We start from the raw sequence: 21760 nt of genomic DNA, 5'->3' as shown, positions 1-21760 counted from the left end.
TTGCCAAAGCGTTAGACGACTGTCTAAGTTAACTAACAAAATACTAAATAAAGTCGGGTCTGCAGTCAAAGCCAAAATTTTTTATGGGCTTTGACTGCAGACCCGACTTTATTTAGAATTTTGTTAGTTAACTTAGACAGTCGTCTAACGCTTTGGCAATATATATACACAGACTTGCGTATTGTTAAGAAGTCGGTGGGTGGCAATTCGAACACTTAATTTAGTTAGAAAACTTAATGAATTGTATTTGCTTGACATAGGAATTGTTATTTTTTTAATGAATAAAATTTACGTTTTCTAACATTCAATCGTCATTTACACGAAAACTTTCCTATGTAAGATGGCAACATTTTAATACTGTCGGATCGACAATGAAACGATCTTTCAGAATTAGGAAAAAAATTAAGAAGTTGCTATTTAAAAAAATGTCGAAGACGTCATTACTCGAAAACAAATGACGGTTAAAAATCGCCTTTTATGCTAAAATATGTATTTTTAAATGCAGTGGTTTAATTATAATAATTAAAATCAGTAATATACTGAGTCTCGATTAATATTTGGTTAAATAAACGAATAGTTAAATTGTTACCTATACTTAGCCGTATCTGTAGCGTACAAATATAGGTTATGGCAATATATTCGTTCTATCAGTTCACCAATTCCTTTAATCGAGACCTAAAATATTGTCCCTAAAACAGATCTATGTAAAAACCACTGTAGCAGCATAGTAGTTTATCACTTTAACAGAATGGTATTTAAATTAAAATGTAAAGAGAATATAAGTGGTGCAAAACCACTCTAGATATTAATGAAATGCAAGCAGCGGTGGCTGGTGCGGGGGGGGGCTCTGGGGTGCCTTAATAATAGTTAAATTTAAAGCATATTAGAGAAAAAGTCAACTTTTAATTGGTTTTCCATACTCAGAACAGTGTCAAAAGTCACTCACTTGGTGGTTAGCAGAAACTCGGATTTGAGTAAAATTCACACACTTTTGTTGCAATCAGGAGCGGCCTTAACCATTGCGAGGCTTCGGACCTCCAAATTTTGCGAGGCCCCGGACGGCAGTTCTTTGCAGGGCCCTTGTTCCTTGTGAAATGTAATGTACGAGTAGATATTTCTGATGATTTAAGAGAAATGCAACAGTTATAAATTTTGGGTTTTCAAATATTAAGAGATTTTTAAAAGTTAACAAATACAAAGACGACAAATTTTTAATAATGATAAAATAAGGTAGACGATTCAAACATATTTTTACAAGCTTTATTTAACTTGCCGTGTTAGTTATGGGTCAAATCTTGCAACTGAATTTTACAACAGTTATTATCCTCAACCGATTGAGCTGAAACTATGCATACAAGTTTAGTTTGGATAACAATGCATGGTTAGCTAAGTGACGTCATTTTAAATCCAATATGGCGGGCCAGTTATTTTTTATGTACCACCATGATATGGGTATCAAATGAAAGGGTTTGCTGAGAAGAATACGAAAAAAAATGATGTCACTAAAAGCTTGGTTTTTAAAAAATTATACCTACATAAATTTATTCAATTATGTTTTACAGTGATTTATAAAAAAATATTATTATCCACTGATAAATTAATTGATTTTGATATCGATCATGAGAAATATTACTTAGGAACCTATTACTACTTATTAAATACTAATATATTTACTATGAATTAACAAACTTTATTTTATTGTCATATAGCTATATAACTAATGGCTAAGGATAAAATAAAGTTTTAAATATAAACTTACTGGGGTTGTCGCGCGAGGCCCTGGGTATTTGCCGTGCTCGCCACCCCCTAAGGCCGTATCTGGTTGCAATAGTTTCACTTATAAAATTTTAGTTGTACTCATACTAACAGAGTGAAACTCAATCGAGTGTGGAGAGAAAATACTTTATTGAGTAAAACTGAGTGAATTGAGTGAATTTTTTTACAGTGTATGAGTTGCAAAATTTGTTTAATTGCAATATAAAAATATAAAAGTAGCCACATTATCGAAGCAATTTTATCATTTAACTTATAAGTTTGATTCTTTTGACATGTCAGTGTAACTAATGGTGTGTTTTCCAACAATCTCAAATATTCAGTTTCTTTGAACAATACTACCCTACCCATTTTTTTGACAAAATTCGCATTCCGATGCGAATTTTCCGTCAGAATAAGTAACGTCCATAGCCGAAGACAGGCGAATTAAAACGAAAACCCAAAATCAAGCGTGGATAGGGCCCAGCGAAGGAGACCCCGACGCATTATCCACATCGCATACATATTTCACCGGCAATCGATAGACCTATGCCGACGCCAACGTCGCCGTCGGACCCTACCTCACTCAATTTCGTATTTTCGGGGACCCGGCCCGTCGCCGACTCGAAGAAAACATCGATATTCCGATGAATTATTTCGTACGCTACGCGCGTCGGCCTCGCTGCTGGGCGGCGCGGGAGACGGCGGCGGCCCCGCCGTTGCTCCACGACGGATACACTGAGAGAAAGGGTCGCTTCAGTTCTAAGCTCCATTCCAGCCGTAATAAGTGCTAATATATCGACCCCGCTACCGCACTAACCTTCGACGTCAACTTTTACTAGTTTACAGTCGACGTAATGAAACATTAATACTTCAAACCAATCTGCTGGTGGTCTTGGATCCGATTTTGATCTTAACTTTCAAGGTCAAACCAAGATCAACTTGAAATTATTAAACGAAACGCCCTATTTTGCCAGTAATCGATAGAGCGCCAAATTTTAAGTCTCAGTATATGACTTTCGCTTGTTTTTTTATTCTCTTTCTTGTTCAAAATTTATGTAATGTTCTTTATTCATTGGTAATTGTATATACCTTTAATTGCTTGTATTTTGTTCTTTGTTATGACTGTATCATTGTTTTTGTATACAAAATCTGTTATTTCGGCCCTTCGTTATATAACTACTAAAAAAATTGAAAATACACAAAAAAGTGGATGTTGCTTTAATACTAGAGACGTCTATATTACGTGCAATTTTCGTTATTAAAAAATACTAAAACTCTACTAATACGTATCATCCACATATAATTTAAACATCAAATGATCAACGTACATGTCTTTCAGTGTAGCTGAACGTTTATCTTTCATTTTTCAAGACTAATTTTAACAGTAATTGCGGAGGAATATTTTATAGGAATAATTCTAACCGCCGGGTTAACAACTCTGAAATTACCCTTGGCGGTTCTTTGTTCGAATATACAGGGTATACATCAACATTTAATAATAGTACAATTTATTTTTTACAACGCAGTGTTTAAAACAATATAATAAGAATTTCCTGCAGTGACAAGCCGTTCCTTGTCAGCAGGATTGGCAGGATTTAGCATATTAAAAAAATGATAGACTAAGTGAAGCACAAAATGTTATATGACGTCAAAAAAATAGTTTCAACTAAACTAGGTATATTAAACAAAATATCTCGTAAGACAATGTGTCTATTTGCAATTTGTTGTTACATCTGTTATGAATGAACGTGTTATTCTTGCTGATCAAACAATTTATATTTTTTTTGGCAGACGATTTCATACTAATAACCAATTCGAAGATACAAGACAAATCATTTCAAACAGTTTATAATTGCACAGCTACTATCGCCATATATAAAATTGTACTCGGATCACATTTTTAACACATGATCTGACAGTATTTGTGTACAAATTCTGACACTTGATAACGTTTGTCACATTTATTTTTAATAAATGATCCGACAGTATTATTAAAATGCGGATACAAATTCCGATACTTGACATAGTTTGTTGTCACACATTTATTTTTAATAGATGATCTGACAGTATCATTAAAATGATAGTATAGTCTTTCCGAAGTCAGTTGAACATGTATTAAAAACCGAGCAATCAAATTTAATGAGTTTCATAGGCGTTCCTAGAAAAGTTTTCTGCTAAAGGTAAAAAATTATAATAATTTGTATATAATATGTAGAAAATTTCTATTATATGTTCATTTGGCCAAGATATTTTAATTATTTATGTCCTCAAACAATTTTATTATACTGATGGTAAATTTCGTTTTGTTCCGTTTCAAAAGGTCTCCAAAACGTCATGTTGTAATAATATTATTTCTCCCTTTCGCAATTGTAATATAAATGATTAATAGAAGGTTCCTATAAAAAATTAAAATTACCTAAATCATACCAAATTCCGCATTGCTACACTGGACTGCTGGGCAATTTGTCCACTACTTGTCAAGAGTTGAGATTTATTGCCCAGTAGCTCAATACGGTTGTGTTAGACTTCGTTTGCCCGCGCTCGCATTCTTCAACTGGGCGCATACATTTCTACCACCTCCACGTTTAGTTCGACCAGACCTGCATATGGGCATGGTTAAATAAATATGGGAACAAGTTTTTTAAATATTTCAATGCCGAGATGCTGCGTCAGCGACCGAACCTGGTACATACCGTCAACGACTTAGTTCTTCAATTTACATCGGAAAGACTATACCATTAAAATGTGGATAAAAATTATGATACTTGACAACGTTTGTCACATATTTATTATTAGTAGATGATCTGACAGTATTATTAAAATGTGATTACAATTTCTGACACTTAACGGTGTTTGTTTCATATTTATTTCTAGCAGATGAACTGATAGTATCTACTATTACAATGTGGGTATAAATGATGATATTTGATAAGTTTGTCACATATTTATTATTAGTACATGATCTGACAGTATTATTAAAATGCGGGTACTAATTCTGACACTTAAAGATGTTTGTCTCATATTTATTTCTAGCAAATGATCTGAAAGTACTATTACAATGTGGGTATAAATTATGATATTTGATATCGTTTGTCACATGTTTATATATTTGTCATTTGTCTGATCTGTCAGACTTCGCACTAAAGAAAAATGATTGAACATCTGTTATTAAGTAATTATTAATTTATCGCTATTTTATTGTGCTAAATTATGTCAAGTATGTTAATTTCTAAAGTATGTTAAGTTAAATTTTAAATGTATTGCCGTTTTATTATGTTAAATTTACGGCCTTTTTGAGAAATGATCTGACATCAATAAAGGCTTCACTTGAATGATGATCTGACACTAATATCAAAACTGTGGTTATAAAATGTATCGTTGATATGTAGTGTTTATATCTTATTTAGATAGTACTGTTATATTGTGTTTATAAATTTGGAGAGAATTTTTTATTGATAAGTAGAATCTAATAAGTTAGTAAGTATTAAAAAATAATAAATTCTATTTGTAAAAAATATTTCTGCCAATATAAACACCCTGTTAGTCACCATTTGTCTGATCTGTTATACCAGCCACTACAGTAAACATGATTTCGTCTTTTAGATTTTTTATATTCCCGCCTTTTTTAGAAATGATTGACATTGATAAAGTTTGACTGGAATAGCGATCTGACATTATTATCAAAACTGTGTCATTCAGCATAATTTATGACTTATTAGACATTAGTGCCCGTTTTCATAGATATTCTTACATTATTTGGAATACATGTAGGTATAAATTTATCGGCGTACTATCAGAATAAACTGAAACAGTGAACCACATTGTTATTTGTTGCAACTTTTGTAATATTCGCTATATCGTGAGGATTTCTAACTATTACTATCTAAAACCGTTTCAGACTTTTTACACAAATCGAAAACGTATGACTCACGAAACGAAATCAGAACGAATCCTTGTTTTCTGATACAAAAAAGTAATTATGAGTGACATAGCACAAAATGTACGTCTTAAAACATTACTTTCTGCAAAAAAGCATCTAATACGCTGTCGTTGAACCTCCTTAAAACGTAGCTCTGATTTAACAAGAGGGATATCCCCGCGTTGACAACTTTTTCGCCAAAATCCTAACGACAAAATTGGCCGGACCAGTCCGCGTAGAAACACGCCAGATCCTCAAATATTCCCATCTGACATTTAAATCAAACGCGTAACGCTATTAATTACGATGCGAAACGAAAACAGGTTCCGTGCGAGCTGTTACATAAATATGGCCACTAATGTATGCAGCTAGAGAGTTTTTTTCCCCGGTCAGGAGAGAAAAAACGCTTAAGTGTTAATGGCATAACCTACATCAACTCCAAACTTATTATATTCCACGGTATTGCTTTTTTATGGTAAATATTGAGAAATTTAAATTTTCAAGTTCAACCGGAGGCCTCAATGCCAAGTCGGAGCAGTGTCGCGCGCTGCCCACGCACCGAGTGACGTCCCGCGGATAGCCTGATGTCGCAAGAGTTCCCTTTCGATCACTGACATTTTTTTTAACACTAAACGTGTAAAAATCATCGAGTTACCGGCGTTTCCGTAAATCGTTTGTCGCTTACGTGGCATGGCAGTGTATTTGTTCCTTTCAGAGCTTTACATGAAACCAGTGGCGTACATAATTACTATTTTTGTTATCTCTTTAAGTTACAAACATATTTGACGGGTTTCTTCTACACCCTTTACAGTTAAGTGCAAAATATTACAAAACAATTTATTTTCGAACGTATTCACATATTATTAGGAAGATACCCGCGGATGACGTACTCCTAACATCAAGTGAATGTAAAGAAACATTGATTTATCTGACTAGGAGATCAACAGAATGCGGAAGATTAGCCCAATGAGCGGCTACTAGAATTTTTTAGGAACGAGTTTTGGGAGCGTTTCACACACAGTTTAATAATGATAAATGTTCAAACGCAGGCAACTATATTAGCCAAACGGTATATTAAGAATATGGACCTCGCGTCAGTGTATTTCGTTTTATAGGAACGGTATATGTTCTTATCGCAACAAAACGAATACATTAGCTAAATTTACCACGCCGACGTTATTATACTGGGTGAATTTTCAAATGGGAACGTATATTTCAACTGTGGGAAAACAATTCGCGGTGTTAGATGAGTCCAGCGGAAGTTAATTTTGAAAATTACAAATATTTATATTTGGTATACACTTGATTTACTTTACTACAATCTTTTTTTTTCGAAAACTGTTAACTATAACGAAAAAGACTTTACCATACAGCTGTTACTTATTAATTTAATTGCGTAACTTATTTCAATACTACGAACAAATATTTTTGAGAAATTAAACATTGTACAAATTTTGCAATTAAAACTAAGCAACCCCTCCTTATTTTATTAATACCAACCGCCTGTCTGACAAATGCTTTCTGAGCAGTATGTGTCTTGCTGTCAGGAATTTTAATGATGACCACAAAATCTTTGTCATCTGTATTAGTCCAGTCAATGACCATTTTCCCGTATAATTTTGCCAAACAACACCGATTTTCATAAAAATTTGGATTTAGGTTCTATTTACCTTCTACTTCAAAGTTGACCTTGTACCGGGGGTTGCTTTTACCCTGGGGGTGGATGCCACCCCTTCTTGGGGGTGAAAAATGTTTCATTGAAAATCATAGATTGATATATTGACTAATTCTAAGCAACTTTTGTTCTGTAAAGTTTTTTCTGAAAGTCAATACTTTTCGACTTATTCGCGAGTGAAAGTGTAAATTTTTCAACCAAAAAAACCACTTTTCAGACGATTTTTTGCGAATAACTTATAAAGTATTTTATCAAAAAAAAAACATTCTTATAAAAATTGTAGCTTATAAAAAAACAAAAAGAATATGTTTATGGTGTCTGTAGACCCAATACAAGCGGAGTAATGAGCTTGTTGAAGGTTGGTTCTTATTTGTCAAACGCAAAAATTGAAAGTTTTGGAAAAAGTTGTGCTTGAAGTGAAAAGAGAATTTTTGCATTTTTGGAAAAAAATTATCTTTTCAAAATAACTCAAAAACTATTAATGATACGCAAAATTTTGTAGAGTACAAAATTGTAGGTTTTGCTTTCTTGAAAATTTTGTTTTTTTTTTACTGTAGGAAAAAAATTAAGTAAGATATGGCTGTTTAAAGTTTGCATATGTTCGTAAATAGCAACTTGTTCAAGCCCTTTCAGCTCAAACCCTTACAAATATAAGGGCTGAAAGAAAAATTAACTTATTTGATCTTATAGCCCTTGAAAAAACTTACAAAATGGTTTTGATAGCATAAAAACTAAGCGAGTTATGGGTAAAAAACCAATCACATATTTTTGCAGATATCAGAACACGTATATTGAAGCATTGATGAATACACATTAAAGCTATATTTTAAGCTCAGATGTCCTTACATTTTTGATTATTTATATTTTATTTGCAATAAAAAATTAAAATCCATATGAAAATAAAATTCTTATTTTCCCTATTTTTGATTTCAAATTTTAATCAGTAGGGTTTTTTTAAGGTTTGATAAAATAAAAGCATTACATTTTAAATAATAATTGTACTATATTTTGAACTAAAAAAATTTTCTGACTATAATTGTTCGATTTTTTTAGCAAGAGGTGGTTCTTATAAGGGTTGAAAGTTATAAATTAAAAAAAATAAAACAGCAAAGAAATCTTAATTTAATATCACTACATGATTAAATTATTCCAAGTTGCTGAATAATATTTTTCAACATTATTTTTTAATGATTACTGTCATAGTTTTTAGGGATCGACAATTTTCAATTCATCATAATTACTTATTTAAAGATGATTTCAACCTATTACACGCTCGAATCTACAATTCTATAATTATTTTCGAATCAAGGTAGTTTTCACCCCCAAAAAAATAAAAAGAACCTTACCTTTACCTTCAATGACTGGACTATATCATGTACTTCTTCGTATCACATGTAGTAGTTTTTTCTGCGAGTCTCGCAAATGACCATTATTAAAATAATAGTAAAAAACATCGTAATTATGGAAACTTATACTAATTACAAGCTGTTTTATATTGTCTTACAGGTTTCAAAATAAGTTGTAATAATTGCAATTAATATATATATATATATATANTATGTTGCGACATATTTTCTGTAAACATTAATATTTTCATTCGTAATCTGACTACGGTCCTGTTATACTCCGCTCCGCACTAAGCCTACTTATAACACTAGAGTTGAAATATTTTAACACCAATTTTTTCTTGATATTCAGAGAATAATCAAGACATTTGATACGCAGTTGCGAAATAGTTTTTGCATTCTGGGATGGTTTATTAGCGAACGTTCACAAAAATTTCTATACCCTCGGGTCACAAAAAGAGACGAAAACCAAGTTAAAACATTTTGGAAGCGTCTCTTCCTCCGTCGCCGGGTTTTTTTGACCGTCCGGTACGAGATTAGACGCTTCCAAAAATGTTTACAGAGCTTTCTAGCGCTGGATTGGATAGAATAATATCACATCCGATAGCCCAAACAGAAGTCCCGCTGAATACTTCGTTTCGGATGGCGAGTGTACACCAGAGCCCGCCGAAACGAAGAATTACATCAACTTCAATTTTAATACCGGCGTGGCGTGTTCGCGTCGAGTTTCCAGGAATTTTAACATTATAATTATAGATTTCGAATAAGAATAACAAGACTCCGGCTCAACTCAAATATAGGAGCTCTAATAGTATCCTGACATGCAATGATGAATTGAAGCCGTAACAAAAAAATCGAATTAAACGAGCACCACGTGATGGACGGGTAGATTTTTTTATGGTTAATTGTTGAATGTTGAAAATGCAGTAAATTATAGTAAATGTCAAAAAACCCGTTCGACTCGCGATGGACGATAGCCGCTTGAAAACCACGAAGATATAAAACGGCAGGTACTAGATTCGATGCTTTGTCAACCGTTGATCTCATTTCCATGGAAATAAAGCAATTGCGATGAAAAACGGCAGCACCCCAAGTGAGTAAGTTAATTCCTGTTTCTTCTTTCCTTGGAAACTATATCTACAATCAGAAACACGTCTATAACTCGCACATGTATGCCATTTATCGACATTATCTCTACGATCAAATATGTATACTCTTTAATAGATGATCTGACAGCATCACCTTTTGCAGATGTTGTAATAATGCTTATCAATAACTAAAGCAATACATAAAACTAACGGATGAACAAGTTTCTTTTCTTTTAGAGAGGTGATCTGACACTGTTATCTTTTTGTCACTTTCTTGAGAGATGATATGACACTATGATTTGAAGATCACCTTCTTAATAGACGACTTAAATACAATTTCGACATATATATGTATTTAATCATCTTTTCTGACAAATGAACTGACAGTGTTATGAAAAATTGATGTTACAACGCCAGTGTTGTAACATCAATTGACATATTTCATGATTTATTTGTAAATTATAAGTTAGTTCACAAAAATGACCTGACACTGAAGTATACTTTTCTATATATATACACAATTGTCATCTTTTTAGATACCTGGCATGATTATACCAAAAATATCAAGATGAAATTGTTAAATATGACAATATAGATATTACGCATAATTTGGCAAATTTCTGACCCAAATGATGGGGACAGAGGAAGAGAACCGTTATATCTAAGATTTCTCAGTAACATCGAATTTGCGACGTTAAAACTCGACCCCATCTCGATTGACACACGTAACGTGATATCTAAAACCATAATTGAACAAACCATTATACTTTACACATGCTAAACGCTGAATTTTTAAATGAGCAACAAATAAATCTCCATAATTTTGCCATTAACGAATTACGTAACGTAAAAAAAATGTCAGCGATGACGAGTGAGTGATGGACGCTGCATCCAATTAGAAAACCGAAAAAAAAAGCTAGTCGGAGCCCCGAAAAATCCAATGTCAGGCAACGGCAACGACAGAAAAGTCATCTTGTTAAACGCAAATCGTCCACCAACGGTGATTATAGACAAAATGCGTCCGCGGCTAGTCAGAGAACGTCGAACAACGACTGGTTATCCGCTGGCAGCCAGGTGGAAGCGGTACTCTGGCCGCGGGCAATCAGAAAAAACACAAATCGACTCCGATACACTTTAATGAAGCTGGGCTACCATAGAGGAAATGGGCCCAGCGGTTATTACTATGGCATTCTTCATTACCATCTCGCATGAGTCCGTACAATCTTCGTCGGACAAGGCCGAGAGGATTAAGCTAGTGTACCAGGGGTCTCTAAATGCCGACCATGCTATTCGTGCGTCAGTCACGCAGAAATTTATAAATTTATATAAAAAAAATTAAAACGGAATTCATAAGTCAGATCAGAAAGATGAGCTTTTAATAGTATTGTCAGATGACAATGAACATATCACCAACTATGTTCAAGTAAGTCATATATTAAACAAATGACAGATCTCACAGTCCCTCAAAAGCAAATTGATGCAATTTTGTTAAATGATAGGAATTTATAGTCAAGTTTGATAATGTCAAATCATCTAATAAAAAGGTCATAGATTTTGTTTTAATAATATTGTGAAATAGCAATAACAAAATGTATGGTGTTTTTTTAAGGGACAGGTTTGTAACGATAATTGTCATGTGTCAGATCATCCCAAAAGGAAAGATTATCCCTGTCAAACAGTTCCTATTTTTGATGACGATGTAAGATCATGTATAAAAAAGGGTGATGTAGTTTTGTTAAATGATTAACATTTATATTTCAATTTGATAATAGTGTCAGATCACCCGCCGAAATATGCCAATATGTCGTTAAATTAAAAACAGTTACTTATTATATGTCCTCACAATAATACAATAAAATGTGGTAAAATTTTCAAGAGAAAAATTTTGTAATTTTAATTTGCATGTCTCATATCAACCCCCCCATCACCCCCACACCCAAAACAAAAAGAATATAATAAATATGCAAATACGTGCAATTATCAAGTATTACATTATATGTATAACCTTAGTTTCGATGACACTGTCAGATCATCTGGCTAAGTAAGTAGTAACGTTTAAATATGTCATAAATTAAACAAATGGCACACTCACAGTCTCTGCTTTTGATGACTATAAGATCATGTTTAAAATAGTGATGCAATTTCGTTAAATAATAAGATTATAGTTATTATTCACTTTAGACGATAGTGTCAGATCACTTGTCAAAGAAGGTAGGATAGTGTCATGATACTGTTAAATTAAGTATAGTTTAGATTTGTATTAATAACAGAGTGCAAAAACAATAACGAAATGTGATGTTTTTCTGGAAACAGATTTTAGCCTTCATGTTTTGGCCGTGCTGTCAGATCATCTAACAACGTAAGTCATAAATTAAACAAATAACAAATCTTACAGTCCCATCTTTGGTAATTCATGTCAAGCTGGACAACATAATTTCATTTTGTATGTCAGATCATTTATGACTGACAAAATGTAATTAAGTGTAAATTCGAAATAATTTTTTTTAAACATAATGTATTAAATAGCATAGTCTTAAGTTCTGAAGACTGCTAGGCCATTCCAAAGTACCTATATTTATGTCATAAAATGTACGGATAGAAAGATTAAAGGAAACCACTTTAAAACACACAGCATTATTTCATTTACATACGACAATCCATATATTTATGCACATTTTTTTCACCGATTTTAACAGTCGCCTGCCATATTTTAACCAATTTTATGTATCTGTCCGCCGTTTGGAATATAAAACGACTAGATAAATGTTGAATTTATTGGATAGGACCTATCTTGCGAGCTACCGTTGCAAAACCTGCCACAAGACGAAACGTGATGTCCAAACTTTCATATAGAAACCAGTTTTGTTCTTCCTGTCGCGCCGGTATCATCATTTATATTAATATTGGGTAAAATCTAGTCGTACATTTGGCCGCGGAGAACATTCAAACGAGTTTATTTTAAAATTAATTAAAAGATTATGGTAACGCATCTGTAGGCTGCCGCGAAGTCTCTGTTCTGCAGAAGATCGTTAAGATGATTGAATTAAGCAAAGAATTATATATATTTAATATCAACAATTGTGGCCTCAAAGCACGGCTTTGAGCCACACTACTTGGTTCACGTATGTCTGAAATTCTTTTGACAACATATAACCATAAATTGTGGCCCTGAGATCGAACCTTGAGTCACCCCGAACCTAACACTTTTGTCAAACTGTTCCAATCTCATTTCAGCAATTTATTTTAAAGAAAGAGATACATTGTACGGAGAGAAGCAAAGGAAATATTGCCCAGTCCAGTGTCAAAACAGTAAGCGTGGCTCATTTTTAGCGTGTACATCTGTCCGGTGGGTAAGGCATGCGAGGAAGGCGATTCCATAGGCGTACCAATTTAGAAGGTTGTAAAAATTGTTTAACACAGAACAAATATATGTCGATTTTGGTAAAAACTAGATTATCCTTACAAATTTACACTCACCTTGGTATAACCAACAATTCTTGTAGTCTATATATCCTTCATTTGCCATACTAGAATTTTATTCTTTTTCATTAGCGTACTTTCCAATTTCTTTGTAAGTACCTTCAGTTCTCTTTTTACACGAACACGATACGTATGGACTGCACATTGCAATTTCTATGCAGAGAATACACGAAATTATTCTAAAATTTAAGAGATCCGCCGGATGACCTTGAAATCGACTATTGGCACGCACCGATCGCACCGCAATCCCTAATTACACCCCGAAGAACCCCATCCGGCACCCGCTACACCCGACAAAGCCCCACGAGCACAGCACGCGAAAAACCTAACCTAGAATAGCCGTCGAACAAAACCAATACAATGGCCATTATCCCCGAATATAGATCGAATCTCTTCGACCGCAACACCAAACATCGTCGAGGAAGTCGTCGTTTACCTGCACCCCTTCTTTTCGCAAGCGGTACCTGCCGCATCATTGTATCCGATCCCAGATCGAACGGGGTGGGTTTCGCAACCCTTGCGCGACGCTGACAGAGCTATTAGTGTCGGATTTCCAATGGAGATCGGAACAGCTTACGATTGTGTTTGGGGATATTAAGCGACTTACTCTATTGACATTTGTAAGTGTATCTACGCGTTGTTTTGGTTGGGGATACATGGCATTGATGTTATTTGATTGGCATAAGCGTCAGATTTAATTCACAGACGATATGCTACAGAGAAGGCTTCATATACGTGTTATATCAGTTACATCAGTTAGGTTTTGATGAGATTCGATGTCTTCAGATGGTATTCGAAATTTCGCCGTAAATTCGACCTTTCAAGTTACGTTGGAACATTCGATTCACACCCGAAATTTCCAATTCACATTCAGTTTCTTATTGCACAGTAAACTTCCAAGGCGTACTGGAATTTTACAGATTCGAAATGATGCTGCATTTTGTTTCACATATAATTAGGGCTAAATCCCAAAAATACATTTTTCAATATTTTTTGTCTCTTACAAGAGTTGTTTCATTTAATCGGGGATATGTATAATAAAATATCTCAAAACCATTGGGAAAACCAGTCATATACTCGATATTTCAGTTATAATCGAAAATCGAACTTTCGTCTAAATATTCCGTACATTTCACAGTTATACTCTAATTTTCGAGATTATTTATATTAGACATTCCTAGATCACATCTGAAACTCGATTCGATTATGATATTCAAAATTATGAGTTCGTATGTAATTTTTCAAAATTACATTCGAATTCTAGAATTCATTTTAATTCCCAGATCACATCCGAAATGTTGAACTCGTTTTGATATTTTAAAGTTATGTTCAAACATTTAAGTTCGAATTCGATAGATCAACATTCGAAATTTACAATTTTCGATTATCGTTATCATTGACAGTAATGACTGAAATGGAACCTTTTACGTGATCAAGATCAATGACCGAATCTCCAAAGTCAATGATAGGAGACCAAAAGTTTAATGTTCTACAATGTATAAAAAATTATAAAGAGTTCTAAAGTCGATTTGAGACATTTTTATGAATCTTTTGATATCTAGTAATAGGCACGTCTCGAAATTAGGGCGTAATCCAAGAGAACTTTCTTATATATTTTGTTTTTTTTATTTTTTACATATTTGCAGCCTCGTAAAGGTGACCTGAAGTATTTGTTAATATTATTATTTTTAAGCATATTGGATATCATATTTTTCAACATATAAAACATTAATTACATTCAAGCCTTCGAGTTTACATTCGATATTTATATTCGACATTTTCAGATCACATTTGAAACTCCGTTCAATTGTGATATGCAAAATTATGAGTTCATATGTGATTTTTCAGTTATATTCGAATTTTAGAATTCATTTTCAATTTTAGGATCACATCCGAAATGTCGAACTCATTTCGATATTTTAAAGTTATGTTCAATCATTTACGTTCGAATTCGAAGATCAACATTACATTCGAAATTTCGAATTTTCGATTATCGTTATCATTGCCAATAATGACTGAAATGGAAACTTTTAACTGGTTAAGGTCAATGACCGAATGTCAAGAGTCAATGATAGTGGGCCAAAAGTTAATGTCCTTCAACGTATAAAAAATTATACGAAGTACTAAAGTCGATTCGAGAAATTTGTATGAATCTTTTGATGTCCAGTAATAGGTCCTGAAATGATTACGTATTCTAAGACAGCTTTGAGATATTTTGTTTTATTTTTTAATATTTTTTACATATTTGCCGGCTGCCTCGTAAAGGTGATATAAACTATTTGTTATTAATCTTAAGTATATGTATACGAAATAATATTTTCAACTCATTTTTAATATTTAGCAATTTTCTTGGAGAAAAATAACATTCATTACATTCAAGCTTTCGAGTTTATATTCGATATTTTATATTATATTCGAAACTCAGAAATCATATTCGAAAATCAAAGTTATATTCAAACATTTACTCGATATTTCAAAGTTATAATCAAACGTTCGTATCAATATTTCATATATTTCGTAGTTATACTCTAACAGGGTTCATAGTTCAAAAGTAATAAAGAATTCCCTGACTTTTCCAGGTTTTCCCTGACTTATAAAAAAAAATCCAGGTCACTTGTAGTTCATTTTTACATACTAATTGGTGTTTATGCATTAAATTTTTTTTCGACTGGACTCGCATAATCTTTTTTATACCCTAACAACCTCTTATAAAGGTTTCAAAACCACAAATAGTTTTCTCTTTCAAGAACCCAGGGCCGGCTTTCACAAAATTTCCAGTTGCAAACATCAAATTCCCTGACTTTCATGAATATTTTTAAAATTCCCTGACTATTCCCTGTTTTTTATGAAGAATAACAAATTCCCTGACTTTTCCCGGTATTCCCGGCCACTACGAACCCTGCTCTAATTTTCGAGAATATTTATATTAGACATTCTCAGATCACATTTGAAACTCCGTTCGATTGTGATATTCGAAATTGTGAGTTTATATGTGATTTTTCAAAGTTGTATTTGAATTCTAGAATTCATTTTTATTTTTAAGATCACATCCCAATTCAACATTATATTCGAAATTTCGAATTTTCGATTATCGTCATCATTGACAATAATGACTGAAATGGAACCTTTTAACTGGTCAAGATCAATGACCCAATGTCAAAAGTCAATGAGCGGGGCAAAGATTAATGTTCTTCGACATAAAAAAATATAAGGAGTTCTAAAATCGATTCGAGAAGTTTTTATGAATCTTCTGATGTCTAGTAATACGTCTCGAAATTATTACGTATTGCAAGATAGATCTGAGATATTTTGTTTTATTTTTAAATATCTTTTAGAGTTTATATTCGATATTTTGTATTCGAAACTCAGATCATATTCGAAAATCAAAGTTATATTCAAACATATACTTGATATTTCAAAGTTATACTCGAACTTCCATATATTTCACAGTTATACTCTAATTTTCGAGATTCGACAATCTCAGATCAGATTCGATTGTGATATTTCAGTTATATTCAAAATTATGAGTTCATATGTAATTTTTCAAAGTTACATTCGAATTCTAGAATTCATTTTAATTCCCAGATCACATCCGAAATGTTGAACTCGTTTTGATATTTTAAAGTTATGTTCAATCATTTACGTTCGAATTCGAAGATCAACATTACATTCGAAATTTACAATTTTCGATTATCGTTATCATTGACAGTAATGACTGAAATGGAACCTTTTAACTAAAAATCAGTAGAAAGTGCAAGTTGCGATTTGTTTTAAGTTTGAATTCGAAAATTAGGATCTGATTTAAGAATTCGAGCCTAATNTTTATATTATATTCGAAACTCAGAAATCATATTCGAAAATCAAAGTTATATTCAAACATATACTCGATATTTCAAAGTTATACTCGAACTTCCATATATTTCACAGTTATACTCTAATTTTCGAGATTCGACAATCTCAGATCAGATTTGATTGTGATATTTCAAAGTTATATTCAAAATTATGAGTTCATATGTAATTTTTCAGTTATATTCGAATTCTACAATTCATTTTCATTTTTAAGATCACGTCCGAAATGTCGAAACTTATTTCGATATTTTAAAGTTCAACATTTAAGTTCGAATTCGATGGATCAACATTGTATTCGAAATTTCGAATTTTCGATTATCGTTATCATTGTCAATAATGCCAGAAATGGGACCTTTTAACTAAAAATCAGTAGAAAGTGCAAGTTGCGATTTGTTTTAAGTTTGAATTCGAAAATTAGGATCTGATTTAAGAATTCGAGCCTAATTTCAAAATTTTAGGTTTAAACTCGAAATTTTCGGTTTTATAAACGAAATCTTGTTATGACTTTTTACGCTTATTATTTTCTGTACAAATTAACATATTTAAAACAAAAAAGGTAATATATTGAAACCATGTAAAGTGATTCAACTCCTTTTGTATCTATCCTATTGAAACCGCTAATCTCGTTCCAAACTAAAACATTGCAAAAGGGCAAAAAAGCAACAACTTGGCACCGCGCCGACTGGCGAACCTACTCTTATTTATTATTTTTAATGGGTCGGCCGACCCCGGTAAAAAAAAATGGAAAAAAGCGGCTCCAATTCATAAGTCACGAGATGCGTGGCGGAAGGGCAAAAAAACTGACAATTTTTTATCTGGCGACCACTTAAGTCGCTATAAATTTCACCATGCCATAAAAAAATCGTCGATACATGGCACGCAGCCACGGCCAGTCAACTTTTTTAAAATGAACTTCTACTTTTTACCTGGCAGTCGAGGGGATAAAAAAAGGCCCGCACTCTCTACCTGATGTTACCTAATAATTGAGACGGTATTCAATAAAACGTCCAATCACAGCCTGTCGCCGTCTTCGTCTTCGGCGTGGAAACTATACGGGATCGAAACAGCGACGGAATCATAATCTGTACCAAATGAGATTCCCAAGAAGTGATTGAAGACGGTGGTGTGTGGAGGAAGTGAACTGTGGACATTTCTCGGGGCCCCCGCCCAGACCCGAATCAAAACATTCGGGTGGAATTTTATTTACGGCCTTTGCCGTGGTCCAGGAGGGTCTCAAAGGGTGCTTTTCGATAGGACGGTAAAGGTCAAGGAAAGAAATGTGATGTAATGATGGACGAAAGCAGATTTCTTGGCTCTGACCTGACAGTACCGTCAGATCATCTGACAACGTAGATGGTAGTGTGTAAATGTAGTAAATGAGTAATAAAAAGTAACATAGTACATAATGTCGTGTAGAAAAACGATGAAACATTTATAAATATATGAAAAACTTGTTTACCGTCAGATCACAAAAATGTTAATGTGTGGTAAGTAGGCACTGACAGGTTTCCGTAGTCTTTGATGACAGTGTCAGACCATATAAAACAGGTAGAAACTTGTAAAAAGATTTTTGTAACCTCAGTTTTTGAAAATAGTGTCAGATCACATGTGAGAAAAACTGTAAAGTAAAATGATATATTAAAACCCTTAGCTCTAGAATTTTGATTTGGTAAAGAATGTAGGAACAAGTAGCATTACAACCTTTATTTTTTTAACAAGTGTCAGATCATTTAAAAATACAATAAACGTGTATATCACTAGTAAATTTTTGCACCTTTATGTCCTTAAAGAGAAGTCCATAAATAGTGCTTTTTGTTAGTACAAAAGGGTCAAGGAAAGAAATATGTTAAATGGATTGAACACGAAAATGTATAAAATCGACCTTAATATTGAGAGTAATGTCAGATCATCGCACAACGTAGATAGTACCAAAATAAAATAATAAGATTTTACAAAGTCATTTATTAAAAATAATAATAATGCGCAAATATTATTGTTAAATTAAGTACAATTCCAGATTTTATACAATGTTCTGATGTCAAATTATCACCTTTACTTTTTTGTGCACGTGTCAAATCATATTAAAAAAATAACAAACCTGTTCAATAAATTTTATCCCTTTTATGTCCTTGTGATGCTGTAAGAGTCCTTAAATTTTACTTTTTATAGGGACTGAAGAAAACATCGAGCTGGCAGATTTCACAGCCCAAGTATAGACAGTACTGTCATCTTACAACTTTGACGTAAAGCTAAAATAAGTACTAAAATGACATATTTCGTGATATCTGCTTCAATTTGGTCACTGTGATAATATAAATATATTACCAAATCAACTAAAGTTGCATACTCCATATAATTCGACAAGTGTCAGATCGCAAATATAATAATGTGTGGTAAGGTGGGTAATTGACCTACTTCCTTAGTTTTTGATAAGCCTGATCTGACAATGTCATAAAAATCGATAGGTAAAATTGAATATTTATATTGCAAAGTTAGTTTTTGATATTAGTGTCAGATCATCCGTCAAACTAGGTGGTAATAAGTAATATTATCAATGAAACACTGTGTTTTCTGTCGCTATATCCTTAGTTTTGACAGTACAGTTAGGCAATGACGCATAAATTAGTGTAAATATAGTTTCTTATATGGGTGAGATATAACTTACAAAATATGTCAAGATCTTAATTGTCGGTGTTATTTAATACCTACTAACACAAAGCATTGATTTGTATGTACTGGTAGAGATCAACTTAGTAATCCGTAGGTATCGTGACAACTACTCTGCGGACTACAACTCTGTCCGGGTTACACCCGTAATATTCTAGAAAATAAGATTATTCATCAACAGAATCACCATTAAATGACTGACATTTTTTGGTTTACGAAGAGTATATGTATATTGTCTGTATTACATGTCAGTCAATTTGAGTTTTGTGAAAGAAAACAAAGATTTTTTGGAAACTTTGTCATGTGTGGTCGAGATTATTTCTCAGTGTTTCTGGTTATGCAAAACTAAATATATATAATCAGCCCCTTGACAGATTTTGTAGAGCAGAAGGGGTTAATTATTTATAAAAAATATATTTTCGATATGACAGAATACACAATTAAATAAAAACAGTAATAAAAAATTGCCACAAATAAATAATTATGGACATTATCTAGTTTTCTTAGGTATATTAAAATGTCATTCAACAATATTTTCTTTATTTCTGTATTTTCACGATTTTTTCCTCTGTAGACATGAAAAACGTGAAATGGGAATTTTCCGTGCGTTCGAGCAATCCATGTGTGTGTGTGTGTGTATCTCCCGGCGTCCGATCAATCTGGTAACCTTTCCCTCGGCGCGTAGGTCGAGGACCAGCCCCTTCTTAAAAACGAAAGTGCCGAGAGATCGGAATCTGGCCTCTATTCATTAAAGTGTACCTCGACGGCGGTGCGGCGATTGGTTTTCAAGGTCGCGTCGGGATCACCCCATTTTCCGTCCTCTTCCAGCCCCCGACGCGGCCTCCCGCGACGGAGACTGGCGATGTTTCTCATGGCCCTCTGCGACTGCCGCTGCTGGCCGGGCGCTACCTCCGATCTCTCGGATGCCATAACTCAGCCCCTCCGCGGGGGTCGCTCCGCAGACGTCTGTATTTACTATTTTACAAGGGATTACGCCACCCCATTGTGCGTCGGCTCTTCATTCACAAGTAGTTTTACGGGTTTTTAATTAACGGCGTCTTTGTGCGGGAAACGTCTTTCTGCGCTAGCTTCGCGATTATCGAGGATTTTTTCCAATCTGCCAGCTGCCGGGGCAATCTACGTTAAAAAGGGGCGCCGATAATCATTATTCTAATTTCTATTAAAATTATTTAAAGGTGTCCATACAAGACGTTGACGTGAAACGTGGGAGGTCGACTTTACACATTTACAACATATTCGACATATTTTTTTGTTCCTTGACTTCCTTCATCCCATCAAACAAAAGACATTTGAAGACTTCTTAGGCACAAAGGGAACAATTTTTGTCATAGATTTACGCATTTATTATTTTCTTCGCAAGCACGAACTGACACTTGTATGAAAAATAAAAATACTCTTTTTCACGTGAAATAACATGATCAGAAAAACAAAAGCTTTTCATGTTTTTGAGGTTTCATGTTAGTTTAGTGTCACCTTTTTACATAAATGATCTGACACTATTATATAAAATAGTAATTTCACAATGTTTCTCCATTTTTATACAGGGTGTAAGAAGTTTGACTACCATTACTTCAGCATGAGATAGAGTAATCATAAATGAATAAAAAAGTTATATGTTACAGGGGCGTAATACTAACAGTTTTCAAATTACAGCGAGTATTAATATTGGGGATTTTTATCACAACGTGACAACAGCGCTTAACCTGCTGATGCACACCACGTGCGCACTTGTCCTACGGAAAAAATGTAAACAACTATTATTGTGAAACATTTAGTAAATTTCAAGGCAATTGATTTCCAGTTTTTAAATAAATAAAATAAAACGATTTTGTAGTTCGAGGATAGTGTTGTGCTTAAATTTTAGTAATTATGAATCTCTTAAAAGAGTTAACTTTTAATCAAATTATGTATTTGAAAAATATGTAGTTAAAGTACCCAAAGATTCACGTCACCCTAAAAG

The 21760-nt window shown here is 33.4% G+C and overlaps 1 protein-coding gene across 1 annotated transcript in view; it reads right to left on the bottom strand.

Moving 5' to 3' along the window:
- LOC108910538 (zinc finger protein 8) overlaps positions 1-20709 on the bottom strand; it is a 78014-nt gene extending 57305 nt beyond the window's left edge. Inside the window, exon 1 of the mRNA XM_018715161.1 lies at positions 20539-20709. Within this exon, the coding sequence (XP_018570677.1) occupies positions 20539-20709 (171 nt within the window). The remainder of the gene's footprint in view (positions 1-20538) is intronic.
- Between the last annotated feature and the right edge of the window lie 1051 nt (positions 20710-21760).

This window comes from Anoplophora glabripennis, unplaced genomic scaffold (genome assembly GCF_000390285.2).
Source record: "Anoplophora glabripennis isolate ALB-LARVAE unplaced genomic scaffold, Agla_2.0 scaffold7, whole genome shotgun sequence".
Taxonomy (NCBI): domain Eukaryota; kingdom Metazoa; phylum Arthropoda; class Insecta; order Coleoptera; family Cerambycidae; genus Anoplophora; species Anoplophora glabripennis.
The sequence above is the reverse complement of the archived record's forward strand: the minus strand, read 5'-3'. Positions and strand labels throughout refer to the sequence as shown.